General features: G+C 45.9%; 1 protein-coding gene across 1 annotated transcript in view; it reads left to right on the forward strand.

Moving 5' to 3' along the window:
- AMOT (angiomotin) overlaps nt 1-12,500 on the forward strand; it is a 99,217-nt gene that overhangs the window by 26,199 nt on the left and 60,518 nt on the right. The window contains exons 2-3 of the mRNA XM_040323864.1: nt 4,434-4,509; nt 4,713-5,583. Coding sequence (XP_040179798.1) covers nt 4,751-5,583 — 833 coding nt within the window. The 5' untranslated portion in view covers nt 4,434-4,509; nt 4,713-4,750. The remainder of the gene's footprint in view (nt 1-4,433; nt 4,510-4,712; nt 5,584-12,500) is intronic.

Here is a 12,500-nt window from a genome sequence, read left to right on the forward strand (position 1 = left end):
CAGGGGCTGCGCGTGACGGCACAGGGGCTGCGCGTGACGGCACAGGGGCTGCGCGTGACGGCACAGGGGCTGCGCGTGACGGCACAGGGGCTGCGCGTGACGGCACAGGGGCTGCGCGTGACGGCACAGGGGCTGCGCGTGACGGCACAGGGGCTGCGCGTGACGGCACAGGGGCTGCGCGTGACGGCACAGGGGCTGCGCGTGACGGCACAGGGGCTGCGCGTGACGGCACAGGGGCTGCGCGTGACGGCACAGGGGCTGCGCGTGACGGCACAGGGGCTGCGCGTGACGGCACAGGGGCTGCGCGTGACGGCACAGGGGCTGCGCGTGACGGCACAGGGGCTGCGCGTGACGGCACAGGGGCTGCGCGTGACGGCACAGGGGCTGCGCGTGACGGCACAGGGGCTGCGCGTGACGGCACAGGGGCTGCGCGTGACGGCACAGGGGCTGCGCGTGACGGCACAGGGGCTGCGCGTGACGGCACAGGGGCTGCGCGTGACGGCACAGGGGCTGCGCGTGACGGCACAGGGGCTGCGCGTGACGGCACAGGGGCTGCGCGTGACGGCACAGGGGCTGCGCGTGACGGCACAGGGGCTGCGCGTGACGGCACAGGGGCTGCGCGTGACGGCACAGGGGCGACAATTGACGGCACAGGGGCGACAATTGACGGCACAGGGGCGACAATTGACGGCACAGGGGCGACAATTGACGGCACAGGGGCGACGGTTGGTGGGCACATAGTGGCTGCATGTGATGGCACAGTGAGGCTGCAATTAATGTTTTTTTTTTTTACAGAAAAGGCAAGCTCAAAATAACACAAAATCATTTTTTAAACTGCTTTTTTATATTAAAAAAATTCTATTTTTTTTATTAAAAAAATTATGGTCATCTCAGTCCAAACCCCCCCCCCTCCCCCAAGGGGGGGGATTGGACTGAGATGACCATAATTTTTTTAATAAAAAAATTAGTTTGTTATTTGTTTTACATTTTCTTACTTTTTACAGTCAGTAGTAGCAGGCGCAGCTAGTGAAGGCAGGCGCAGCTCTGCAGCAAGCTCCTCGTGGCTTGTTCTTCACGCGCCGACACTGCGAGTCCCTGTAGGCTGCGCGAGTCCTCCTCCCTCTCTCACCTCGCCTCCGGCGTGAGCCGCGTGACGTCACACGGCGCACGCCGGAATCAACCAAATTAATCCTCCATGGGGGGGGGGCGAGGAAACGCAGAGGAGGAAAGGGAGCCTGAGCCAGGAGCGCAGTCGGTCGGCACAAAATTTCTAAAGTGCCACTGCGCTGTCTATGAAACGCACTGCCACTGACACACTGATCCAACTAGTGTGTCGGCCGCGGCTGATTGCGCCCCCCTCTTGTAGAAAATGGTAGCGCCAAGGGCACTCGCCCCTCCCGCCCCTGCCTTGTACCGGCTCTGGTATGATGTACCGTCGGACAGCTTACACTGACAGTCTGCAGGAGACTTGCATGGCACCAGTAATCTGCTGATTGTGGGTGCAATGCTTTACAGGCTCCACAAAATGGTAAATTCACATTTTTGTGTCTTTACCTGCAAAAAAGTGATATTATTTTAACGTGAACTTGCCCTTTTTAAATCCCTGCAATGTACATAGATAACCCAGAGGGGAATGTGTGTGTGTGTGTTATTTAATAAAAGTGGTTACTTTAAGAATTATTTATTATTATGAATTATTTTATATGTGTATATATGTAATACATTTTGAGAGAGAGAGATTCTTCTTCTTTTTTTTTTTAATTGCATGGCAACACTTTATTAAAGAAGCTCTAGGCAAGCAGCTAATTACTCATTATATGGGGCATGTTTTACCCACCAAAGGATTTGTTTATTCTTTGCAGCCAGTGGAGTGGAATAGATAACTCCTGTCAAAGAAGACAACCAGGTCCTCGACCTCTGGTGCAGCATTAGTCAAGAGCATAACCTCCCAATCCCAACTCCTTCCCCCTCCTAGCTTGCTGATTGGACAGTTAAGAAGCAGCAGCCTGGCCCTGTTACTCCATGCAGAGTGCTTCTGTGTAGCTGGTTATAGGTGGCTGAACTATAGACATATGCATTTTAATAATTTGTATTTACTGGCCATAACCAATAATCAGGATTTTATATCTACATATAGATGACTGCTTAAAATGGTTCTAGTATGAATATAGCTTAAATGGGTAAATTATACCATTTTGTTACTCATTCATATTTTTTAAATGGACCATTTTACCTGTTGCATGCTCTGCATTACATATTATATCTCATGTAATTGTCACTTCCTCACAGTCCTGATGTAACCGACAAAGAATGTGGACTGGGTGTTAATTGGTGCATTTTATGGTCCACCCTGTAAACTTAATCTAACACATAGAGATAGGTGTTCCATGTGCAGTTTTTTTTTTTTTTTTTGCTACCTGTGGCTTGTTAAGTAGTTTTTCTAAAAGGAAAAAATGTAGATTGAGACTTATTTTATAAAGCGAGCGGAGATACGTACATAATTACAGACAGAATACATAAACCGTCATGATACATGTAGGTATAAAAGTACCAATAAGACCAATTTTTAGGCATTTGGTGACAATCTCGGGTCTTTAGGGAGCTGACCAGGTATCTGTAGCTGGGGGTAGTCTGGCAGATATTGGTCAAGCAGACACAGAAGACTTTGATATTTTTTTTCCGTAATGTTGTTTACTTTTCCCACCTTCTTTTCCCTCTCAAGGAGTAATTGCCTACGAATAATTGGCCCTGAACGCAGACTACGTGATTACAGGCGGGAGACTCGCCATTCTGCATCTCCATTGAATGGGATGGGAGGCTGACCGCTCCTGCAGCTAGCTGCGGCCACTCGCATGTAATTGCTTCATGAGCGGTTGCATACGAATGACCGTTATTAGCTGCAGGATCTGTCAGCCTCTCATTGCTTTCAATGGGGCTTCTGCCCACTGCTAATTGCTGGGAAACCCTCACATGTAATAGCGAACGGTCCCATTCGCAAGTGTGAATGAGGACTAACTGAATGGAGTTTTTTTGTGTTCCCCTAGTAATACCTAGGTTTTGTAACTCTAAGGCCGAGTACTCACGAGCAAACATGTCCGATAAAACCGGTCCGCGGACCGTTTTCATCGGACATGTCTGCCTGGGGACTTCTGTTCGATGGCTGTACACACCATCGAACAGAGGTCCGCGCGTAAACAATACGCGGGGCGTGTCCGCGGTGTCGCTGCGTCGATGACGCGGTATCGCTGCGTCGATGACGCGGTGTCACCGCAACAATGACGCGGCGACGTGGGCGGCCTGCCTTTAAAATGCTTCCACGCATGCGTCAAAGTCATTCGACGCATGCGAGGGATGGCGGGCGGCAGGACATGTACGGTAGGTCTGTACAGACGACCGTACATGTCCGGGCGGACAGGTTTCCACCTGTCCGATCAGCCCGAAAATGTTTCGCTCGGGCCTACACGCGGCCAAACATGTCTGCTGAAACTGATCCGCGCACCAGTTTCAGCACACATGTTTGGTCGTGAGTACGGGGCCTAAAGATTGTACAGTATAGTGTATACACTGTGCACCAGAATTTATACAATTTGTGGTCTAGCATCTCGGTACAGTGAATGCAGACACTGTGGGATGGTTAATGTGAAGGCAGCGCTGGACGACTTGGGAGCAGGTGAAGGCATTGTCTGGAGCAGCCGACTGGATGGGGGGGGGGGGGGGAAAGACTAATTTTCCTCCATCCACACATTCGGTGTAGATGGGGGGGGGGGGGCCCTACTGTGTTGTATTGTATTTTGACAGTTGGGAGACCCCCCTGCCTCCTCACTACCAAGATACACCGACCAGTGCGATTTTCCAGCAGTACCATTCACGAGAAGTAGATTGATTAGATCGTCTTCTCATTAACGGGAGCAGCCATTCATGGATCAACGTTCGGCCAGTTCCTGCTGAACCGGCCAAATTTCGATCCATGTAGTCTTCTAGCACCGTGGTAATCAACCCTGTTCTCAGGGCCCACTAACGGGCCAGGTTTTATGTATTACCTTGGGAAGATGCAGACTAGAATGCTGCAATCACTGAGCAGCAAATATCACCTTTGATGTATTTCAGTTATCTTGCGAACCTGGCCTGTTAGTGGGCCCTGAGGACAGGGTTGACGACCACTGTTCTAGCACATCTAATACTCCCCTCCCGCAAGATTAATAATGTTGCTGTCCAAAGGTTTCTCTGTTGCTCCTTCATCCAGATAGTAGATGCCCTAATACAGGAGGTGTGATAATTGAAGACTGGTGTCACTGGAGAAGCAAGTCATCTGGCCTGCCAATCGTGGTGTTTATTTTGTTTTTAATTTTAAAATGATATTTTTTGGGGGGGAAAATCTCTGCCATTCTTTTGCAAAATTTAATTTGATTTTCTTTCTATATATATTTTCACAGCCTGAAAAGTTTCCCGCTTTCCACCACCAGCACTCTGATAAAAAGAAACAATTCAGAACCTTGATGGGCTGAATAGGTAAAATCATCTTTTTGTTCATATCGCGGATAATACTTTATTATTATCATACAGGATTTATATAGAATCAGATTGCATAGTGCTTTACAATATAAATGTAGACAGCACAATCCAATTGTAGCGTGTGTACTATAAGATGTTCCGGTTTTTATAAATCTGCATAATTTAATTATAATTTAAATACTACTTTTTTTTTGTTCTAGGTCATTTGGATCTATATTTTAAGGTGCCGACTTTGGAGATGAGGACTTCAGAAGAGCAAGCAGCCACCACAGTGTTGCAGAGACTGCTGCAGGAGCAGCTACGTTACGGGAATCCTAATGACAACCGTAACCTTCTGGCATTGCATCAACAAGCCACAGGGAACATTTCTCCCTACACTGGTGGACAAGTGCCTCAGAACGAAGGACTGACTTCTCAGGACTCCCAGTTTGTTCCACATGCTGCCCGGCAGGAGCCACAAGGGCAGGAGATCCAGGTGGAGAATATGATGGAGAAACAGCTACCGCTTCGAGCTCAGAACAGCGAAGACCTCCCTACTTATGAGGAGGCCAAAGTTCAGTCTCAATATTTTCGAGGACAACCTCATGCTAGTGTTGGAGCAGCTTTTTATGTAACTGGGGTGACCAATCAGAAAATGAGGACTGAGGGTCGACCTACTGTTCAGAGGGTTAACACAGGAAAAGTTCACCAAGACGATGGTCTAAAGGACTTGAAGCAGGGCCATGTGCGGTCTCTGAGTGAGAGACTTATGCAGCTGTCACTGGCTACTAGTGGAGTAAAGGCCCATGCTCCTGTTACCAGTGCCCCTCTTTCCCCACAACCTGGGGACTTCTACAAAAATTCTGGGTCCAATGAACTGTACAAAAACCCTTCCCAAAACGGGGGGCAAAAAGTAATTGAACATAGGGGTCCTCCACCTGACTACCCATTCAAAATCATTTCCACTCTTCCTTCACATGGGAAAGCCAAGGAAATGGGTTTTCATTGTGGGGACCCCAGAGCAAATCCACAGAACCGCTCAGATGGACCAATGCTTCGTTACCAGCCCCCTCTAGAGTATGGCTTATCCAGGTAGGCAATTGTACATTTTTAAGGTGAACAAAACAAAGTAATTGCTGTTCCATTTATGTATTGCACTTGATAAGTCCCTACAATTCTACCAGGCTTTGCCTTCTGAACTCAGAGTGTAGATATGCATGGGCATGAAAAGGTCTGGACTCTTGGGTCACTAGTCTCAACTGGCTTAATGTCAGGGCCCATAAGCAAACCCAAAAATATGGTACTCTGGATATGTTAATGAAACGGCTTTACCCTCACCTCCTATATTTCTAGCTACTGGTAGCAGTGTTAGTGAGGTAGGTCATAGGGAGTATACTTACAATAGAGAGAAACTGAAAAAGGTGATTTGGAATTTAAAAATGTTAAAGCATTATTAAACCCCAATGCAAATATTTATTTTATTGCATCTTACCAACTCTTGGAGGGACATACATTGATCCCTATGAGATAACGGGTGACAGCCGGTCTGTGTCCATCCGATCCCCCCCATAGGGGAGAGTGGAGATCTGACAGGGCGGTCCCTGCACAGTGTGTGGGGACCGCCCTGTCATCCGCCGGCTCAGCGGCAATCAGCGGAGCAATCCCCGCTGAGCAAACGGAGGTTCACGGGGCGGATCATCATGGATCCGTCCCGTGTGAAAGGGCCCTTACTGATTGGTTTGCTGTAATATATAAAATGTTTGGGTTTAATACCGCTTCAATTGTACCCAAGCAGTACCTTGAAAAATCTACCTTTTTGGCCTTGACTCCTCCTCAAATTTGCAGATGGGATCTAAGGCACTACTGCTTTCCATGGCTAGTGTCCGGAGATCTGGAGTGAGATTAGGTTCGGTCGCTACTGTGCTCCTTGCTGGAGGTTCTGAATTGAGAAGGCAAAGCACTGCCTCTACTAAGATGGCCACCTCCATACAGGGAAACCGTGCTGAACAGGGCATGGTTAGTCAGTAATGGGTAGATCAGCAGTAGGGAGATACTTGTTACTAGTCCTCTGACTGCCTCTTTTAAGCTCAGCTGCCAGAGGTTAGTCCCTCAACAGACAGGGGTTGATTTAGTAAATCTGGAGAGTGCAAAATCTGGTGCAGCTCTGCATAGAAACCTATTGGCTTCCAATTTTTATTGCTAAAGCTTAATTGAAGAATTGGAAGTTAGAAGCCGATTGGCTGCCATTCACTCTCCAATTTTATTAAATCAACCCCAGAGTGTCAGTTGTGGAAAGTGCTTCTTGGCCTATTGGTCTGGTATAGAGTGAGAAGGCTGGTGGTGATTTGGTTTCTGGGTATATCAATGGGCCGATTCACTCTGGGAAGCGCATAGGGACGCGCTCAGGTTCCTGTGTGATGTGGGTGCAGTGTGTTTTTAGCCTATTTAAGTGAATGGGCTGAAATCGCACGCTGCACTACTTTTAAAAAACGCATTGCAACTGGATCACATGGTACATATGTACTGTGCAGGAAAACGCACTGTCGTTAATATTGCATTGGCACCAACTGCAGATTGCACGTGCAGTGTGTTCTGAACATAGTGTGGGAAATGCGCATGAACCGCGTCCTGGTGTGACTGGCCCCTTATGCCTAATTACTTTATGTTGGTTTTAAAGTGTTTGTTACACCCACATCCATATTCCAGATATGTGCCTGCTGTACCATGTACTTGTATGAAAAAGTCTCCTGTCCTCTTTGTATTGCTTCCTTTGTGTGAAACATTTCTGGTGTTCCTGTCGGTTCCTCTGCTTTCCCATCAAAACTGACCACACTAAGCAGGAGAACACAGTGTGGTCAGTTCTCTAGCTGTGCTGGGAACTCGGTTTGCTCTCCCCCAATGATCAGACTTGTTCTGACACGCCCCCTGCACAGCCTTTCACTGGGGAGATCAGTGTGATGTTGTTTCTCCTCCCCCAGCTCTTATGCAGCTGAGAACAGGGGGAAATGTGATCACTTATAAAAATGGGGGGAAAAAAGATGTGGTGTTTTTTTCAATATCTACTGTATATACAAATGTTTTACCTTCTATTTCAGTTTTAAACTATATAGGTTGTTTTACAAGGTGATTGTTTACAATCAAGTTAAGTTGTATGAGAGAGCCTGTTCTCTTTATGAATACATTGTACTTTCCTACTTGTATGCGTCAGTTTGCAGTGTAAATATTACTACAGATTATTATTTATTCGTGGAATTCATGACAAAAAGTCCCTCTTGTTTGCTTACTCACCTGTTGAACTTGTACATTGCGGCAAGAGATGCTTCTCATTCCTGGGAGGGCAGTGCAGACCGTACTCCACCATGGTGATAATTGCTGTTTACAACGTGTGGGAAGTCGTACTAAGCAGACGAATGAGGCACCTGTTGTGATGGGGGTTTGTCTTCAACAATGAAGGAAATATTTCACTTGGGCTGACACAATTTATGATGTGAAGGCATTTGACAGGTTTTGAGGAGTAGAATGTTTACACCACAAAGCAGCCAGGAGAGGATCTTGTGAGACACATTTTAAATATTTACTGTGTGATCATAAATCATGAAGAGGAGAGAGTGTCTGTCTGTCTGGGGATTGATGACAGAACGCTGTATGCTACTATACTGTGTATCTCACTCTTTAGACTTTCCCATTGTAGAGTGCTGCAGCCGTTGTCTTTAGCCTCAAATGGTTTAATTAGGTGCCACTTAGCTTTATGAAGGGAAATTTTTTCTTGACTCTTCATTCAGCAACAATAAAATAAATATTTGCTGATAACAAGCTCTGTACCCACAGTGCATCAGAATGCAAAGGCTGGCCTTTAGGATCCCTTTTGTAAATCCACGGTTTGCATAGAGGCCTGAGATGGCCATTGCAATGAGTAACCACACGTACAGGGCTGTGCGTGTTTGTTTTTTTGGGAGCGTGCATGTTATCAGCACAGGGCCAACCAGCACTGCCCAGGCAGAGGGTCAGGGGTCCTGCAGCCTGATCGGACAGTCAGAGGATGGAAGTGTGCTGTATACGGATTATGAGACAAAGGTAATTGGCAGTTCATATTTACTAAAATAATTGCATTTCCATGTACTGTGGGAAACCAGATACAGGCGGTCCCCGGGTTACAAACATGTAGGGTCTGTAGGATTGTTCTTAAGTTGAATCCGGAACAGGTAAAACGTTTTTAGTGTAGTTCAAGCCCAAAAAACAATTTTTAAGCTTTGTGGATAGCATAGTGAAGGGTTGACACCCCTGTAGCGTTTGTTTTTCTGTCTGTGTGGATTTTGAAAATGTTGTGGAAACCAGCCTTGGTGATAAAGCATCAGTGGAGACACCCTTTACCCATAATAACACTCTTATGCCCCGCACACACGATCTGATCCGATGGAATTTTTCGTCGGAATTCCGTTCAAGCTGTCTTGCATACACACTGTCAGACCAAATTCCGACCGTGCAAAATGCGGTGATGTAAAACACTACGACGAGCCGAGGAAAATTAAGTTCAATACTTCCGAGCATGCGTCGACTTTTTCTGAGCATGCGTGGGTTTTTTCTCCGTCGTAGTTGCACACAGTAGATAGGAATTTCCTAACGTTTTTTTTTCATAGACGGAAAAAAGTCAGATGGGGCCCACACACGATCGGAATTTACGATGAAAAACGTCCATCGGACGTTTTTCATCGGAGATTCCGATCGTGTGTACACGGCATTATAGGAGTAAATTTCCCTTCCTGGGGCTAGATTTCCTCTCGCTTTCTGTTGTCTCCCTCCATTTGTAAGTAGGAGTCTTTTTGTAAGTCAGATTATTGTAACTAGGGGACCACCTGTATAGTGAATGCAGGGTCCTGGGTTTCGCAACGCTTAAATACATGTACCAGCATTGCGCACACGCACACACCATAGGGTAATCTAGGGTATAGACCAGGGGTCTCCAAACATATTAGTACATTGTATAATTTTCAAATATACACAGGCCGAAAATTTAAATAAATGAATGTTTTACTTGGAGTTTTTGTAATCCGCGTGACACGATTTAGAACAGAAATAATTTCGGCAAACAAATTCCAAACCAACTTGAATCCCTATCAAAGCCCCTTAAATAAGACCACTTACATAGGGTCTCCCTCCCTTTTTTATTTTATCATCCCCCTCCCTTATATTGTGGTCCCCATCAGGATGGATTCCCCCCCCCCCTTATGTCAGGGTTCCCAGAGTTGGTGTAGGGTGGAGACCCCTGGTTTAGACTATCTGAAAGATCAGTACATTGTTGTGGAAACTGAAGCACCTAGAGCAGTGGTTCTCAACCTTACTAGTGTCGTGACCCCTTGATAAAATGTGTCAAGTTGTGGAGACCCCTAACAGTAAAATGTTATTTTCGTAGCGTGGATTGTCAGCACCCAAGGCAAGATAAGTCATTTGCACCCCTTACCCACGGGCATTTAGCACTCCGAGTCCCTTTCACTCGTACAGTAATACAACCCCTTATGGTACATTTTAGGAAGTACCGCTCTTTATTTGTTGTCCTTTCTTTCCCCTTTATCTCTCTCTATTCTAATTAATTTAATTTTTTTCCCCATCTTTCTCTCTAGCCATCTTTGTTGTTCTTTCTTATTCTTTCTCTCCCTTTTTACTTTGTTCCTCCCCCCACTTGTCTCTCTCCCTTCCATGTATTCTCTATTGTTATTCCTTCTCTTACTCCTTGGTGGGGGGGAATGGGAAGAGTGGCAGTGCTGGGGGCAGTTCTGATCAGTCAAGTCATCTGAGTACTGTAGTACTTTTAATGGCAACTGTAATCACAGGTAGTGTTACTCACTGTGTCTCCGATTTTGTGGTGTCTCATAGCAGTGACACCTATGCCGAAATCAGGAGATAGGGTCTCCTTCAGCCCCTCCCACTTCACATTCTTCACCAGTCAGCTGACCTCTAGTCTCTGCCCCCCAGCTATGCCGTGAAACTGATTGGGTGGCTGCAAAGAGGCTGAGTGGGCAGCAGCGGGCTCTAGTAACAGCCCAGCTGGGTGGCCACAGGTGCCAGGGACAGCCCTGCTGGGCAGCCACAAAAAGGCTGGGAGAGTTGTGTGGGCTTCAGGAACAGGCCAGGATTCAGTGACCCCCTGGCTAATCATCATTCAACCCCCAAGGGGATCACGACCCCCCCAGTTCGAGAACCACTGACCTAGAGGAAGTCCGAGGCAAGAAAATATAAAGGTTGCAGATTGTGTCTGTGGTGGGAATAGAAGCATTCAGAAGTCATGGTTCCATCACGGACATGAAGATTAAACGTTTATAGCCACTGTGATGAGAAATGAGAGATTGTGGAGCTTGTGTGATTAGACTTCACATGGGTACTGAGATCTGCACATTGTAAATGAAGCTTTAAAATGTGTGTTTTTTTACATCATAGAGTACAGGTGTGCGATAATATGAGTTTCCTCATTAGATCAGATGATTTTTTTGGTATGCTTCCTCAGGTAGTTTGGTATCCCCCAAAATCACTGAATACTGTGAGCTTGTAATTGAGCATCCTCCACTTTATGTTGTGCCCTGAGATGTACTTTTCAGTCTCTTGCTGGTTTCAGAATCTATTGTGGAATATGATTTCATCATTCTTGGGAGCCTTATTACCAATGGTCACACGTGGAAGGAGATCAGTGCATTTGTGCAGAATTCGCTTTGGCTTTCTTTCTGCCATTGTTCGCATTCAGCAGTGGAACGTTGGCGGGATTGGCGCCATCTGTTTAAATCTGTGACTATAGCGAAGGGCGGGAGGTTGATTCCTTTTAGTCAGAACACAGGGCAAGTGTATGCAGTAACCATGGATGCCAAGCAGAAATCTCTAGTCTTTCTGGGTAGCGGAGCGGATTTCTAGCTGCATGCATGGTGTCACTGGGCAGCATGGCTCTTTGAATACTGCTAATTGCCTGACAAGTTATGGATATTTTATTGAGGGACACTAGGAGCTCAGCAAAATATTGCAGTTGTGCTGAGTAGATATAGATTAAAAAAAAAATGTGTGTATGTGTGTGTGTTACACAGTCCAGTATTGCCTGATATAGAAAATATAGAATGCTCCTATCTGTATTTTCTCTCTTTTTCCATACCTGAACTGAATGTTTGTTTGTTTTTTCCGGTTTATTAGATCATATATTTTAAATGATCAAATAATAGATTAAATGTTGCTATTACAATGAGAAGGTCTTATGATCTCATTGATGCATTAAGAAACTAAACCTGTTTGCAAAAAACATCTCTAGTTACAGATAATTGTAAGATCGCATTCAAAATGATTAAATTATTATGCAGGATTTATATAGCGCCAACAATTTTGCGCAGTGCTTTACAATATAAAAGGAGACAATACAGCGACAATACAAGAGGGTAAGGGAAGGGGCCCTGCTCCTGTGAGCTTACAATCTAATAGGGAGGGGCTGGTGGAACAAATGGTCATAACTGGGAGGGATGAACTGATGTAAGAAATAGAAGTTTAATTGAAGACCTTTTATGCCACATCCAGTCCCCTGTCCCCTTATTGTATCGAACAAATGGACTTTATTCAATTCAGTAAGCAAGTCATACAATCAGATTAAGTTGCTAAACATTTATTTATTGCAGGTACTTTGTGTGTGTATATAATATATATATTATGTTTTTGTATGCATATATATATATTCAGTATATCTATCGTGTTCAATTTACCCAACGCGTTAGACACATTTATTATACATTCATATGGTCCCTGCTCTCAAGCAGCTTACAGTCTAAGGTCCCTATATCTCACTGCTACACATAATAGGGCCAATTTAGACTGGAGCCAACTAACCTACAAGCATGTCTTTTAAATGTGGGAGGAAACCAGAGTACCTGAAGGAAACCCACACAGGCACACGGAGAACATGCAAACTCAAGCAGGTAGTTTCATGGTTGGGATTTGAACCAGCGACCCTAATGCTGCCAGGTAGAAGTGGCAACCACGGCCACTGT

The sequence above is a fragment of the Rana temporaria genome, chromosome 9 (genome assembly GCF_905171775.1).
Source record: "Rana temporaria chromosome 9, aRanTem1.1, whole genome shotgun sequence".
Classification (NCBI taxonomy): Eukaryota; Metazoa; Chordata; class Amphibia; order Anura; family Ranidae; genus Rana; species Rana temporaria.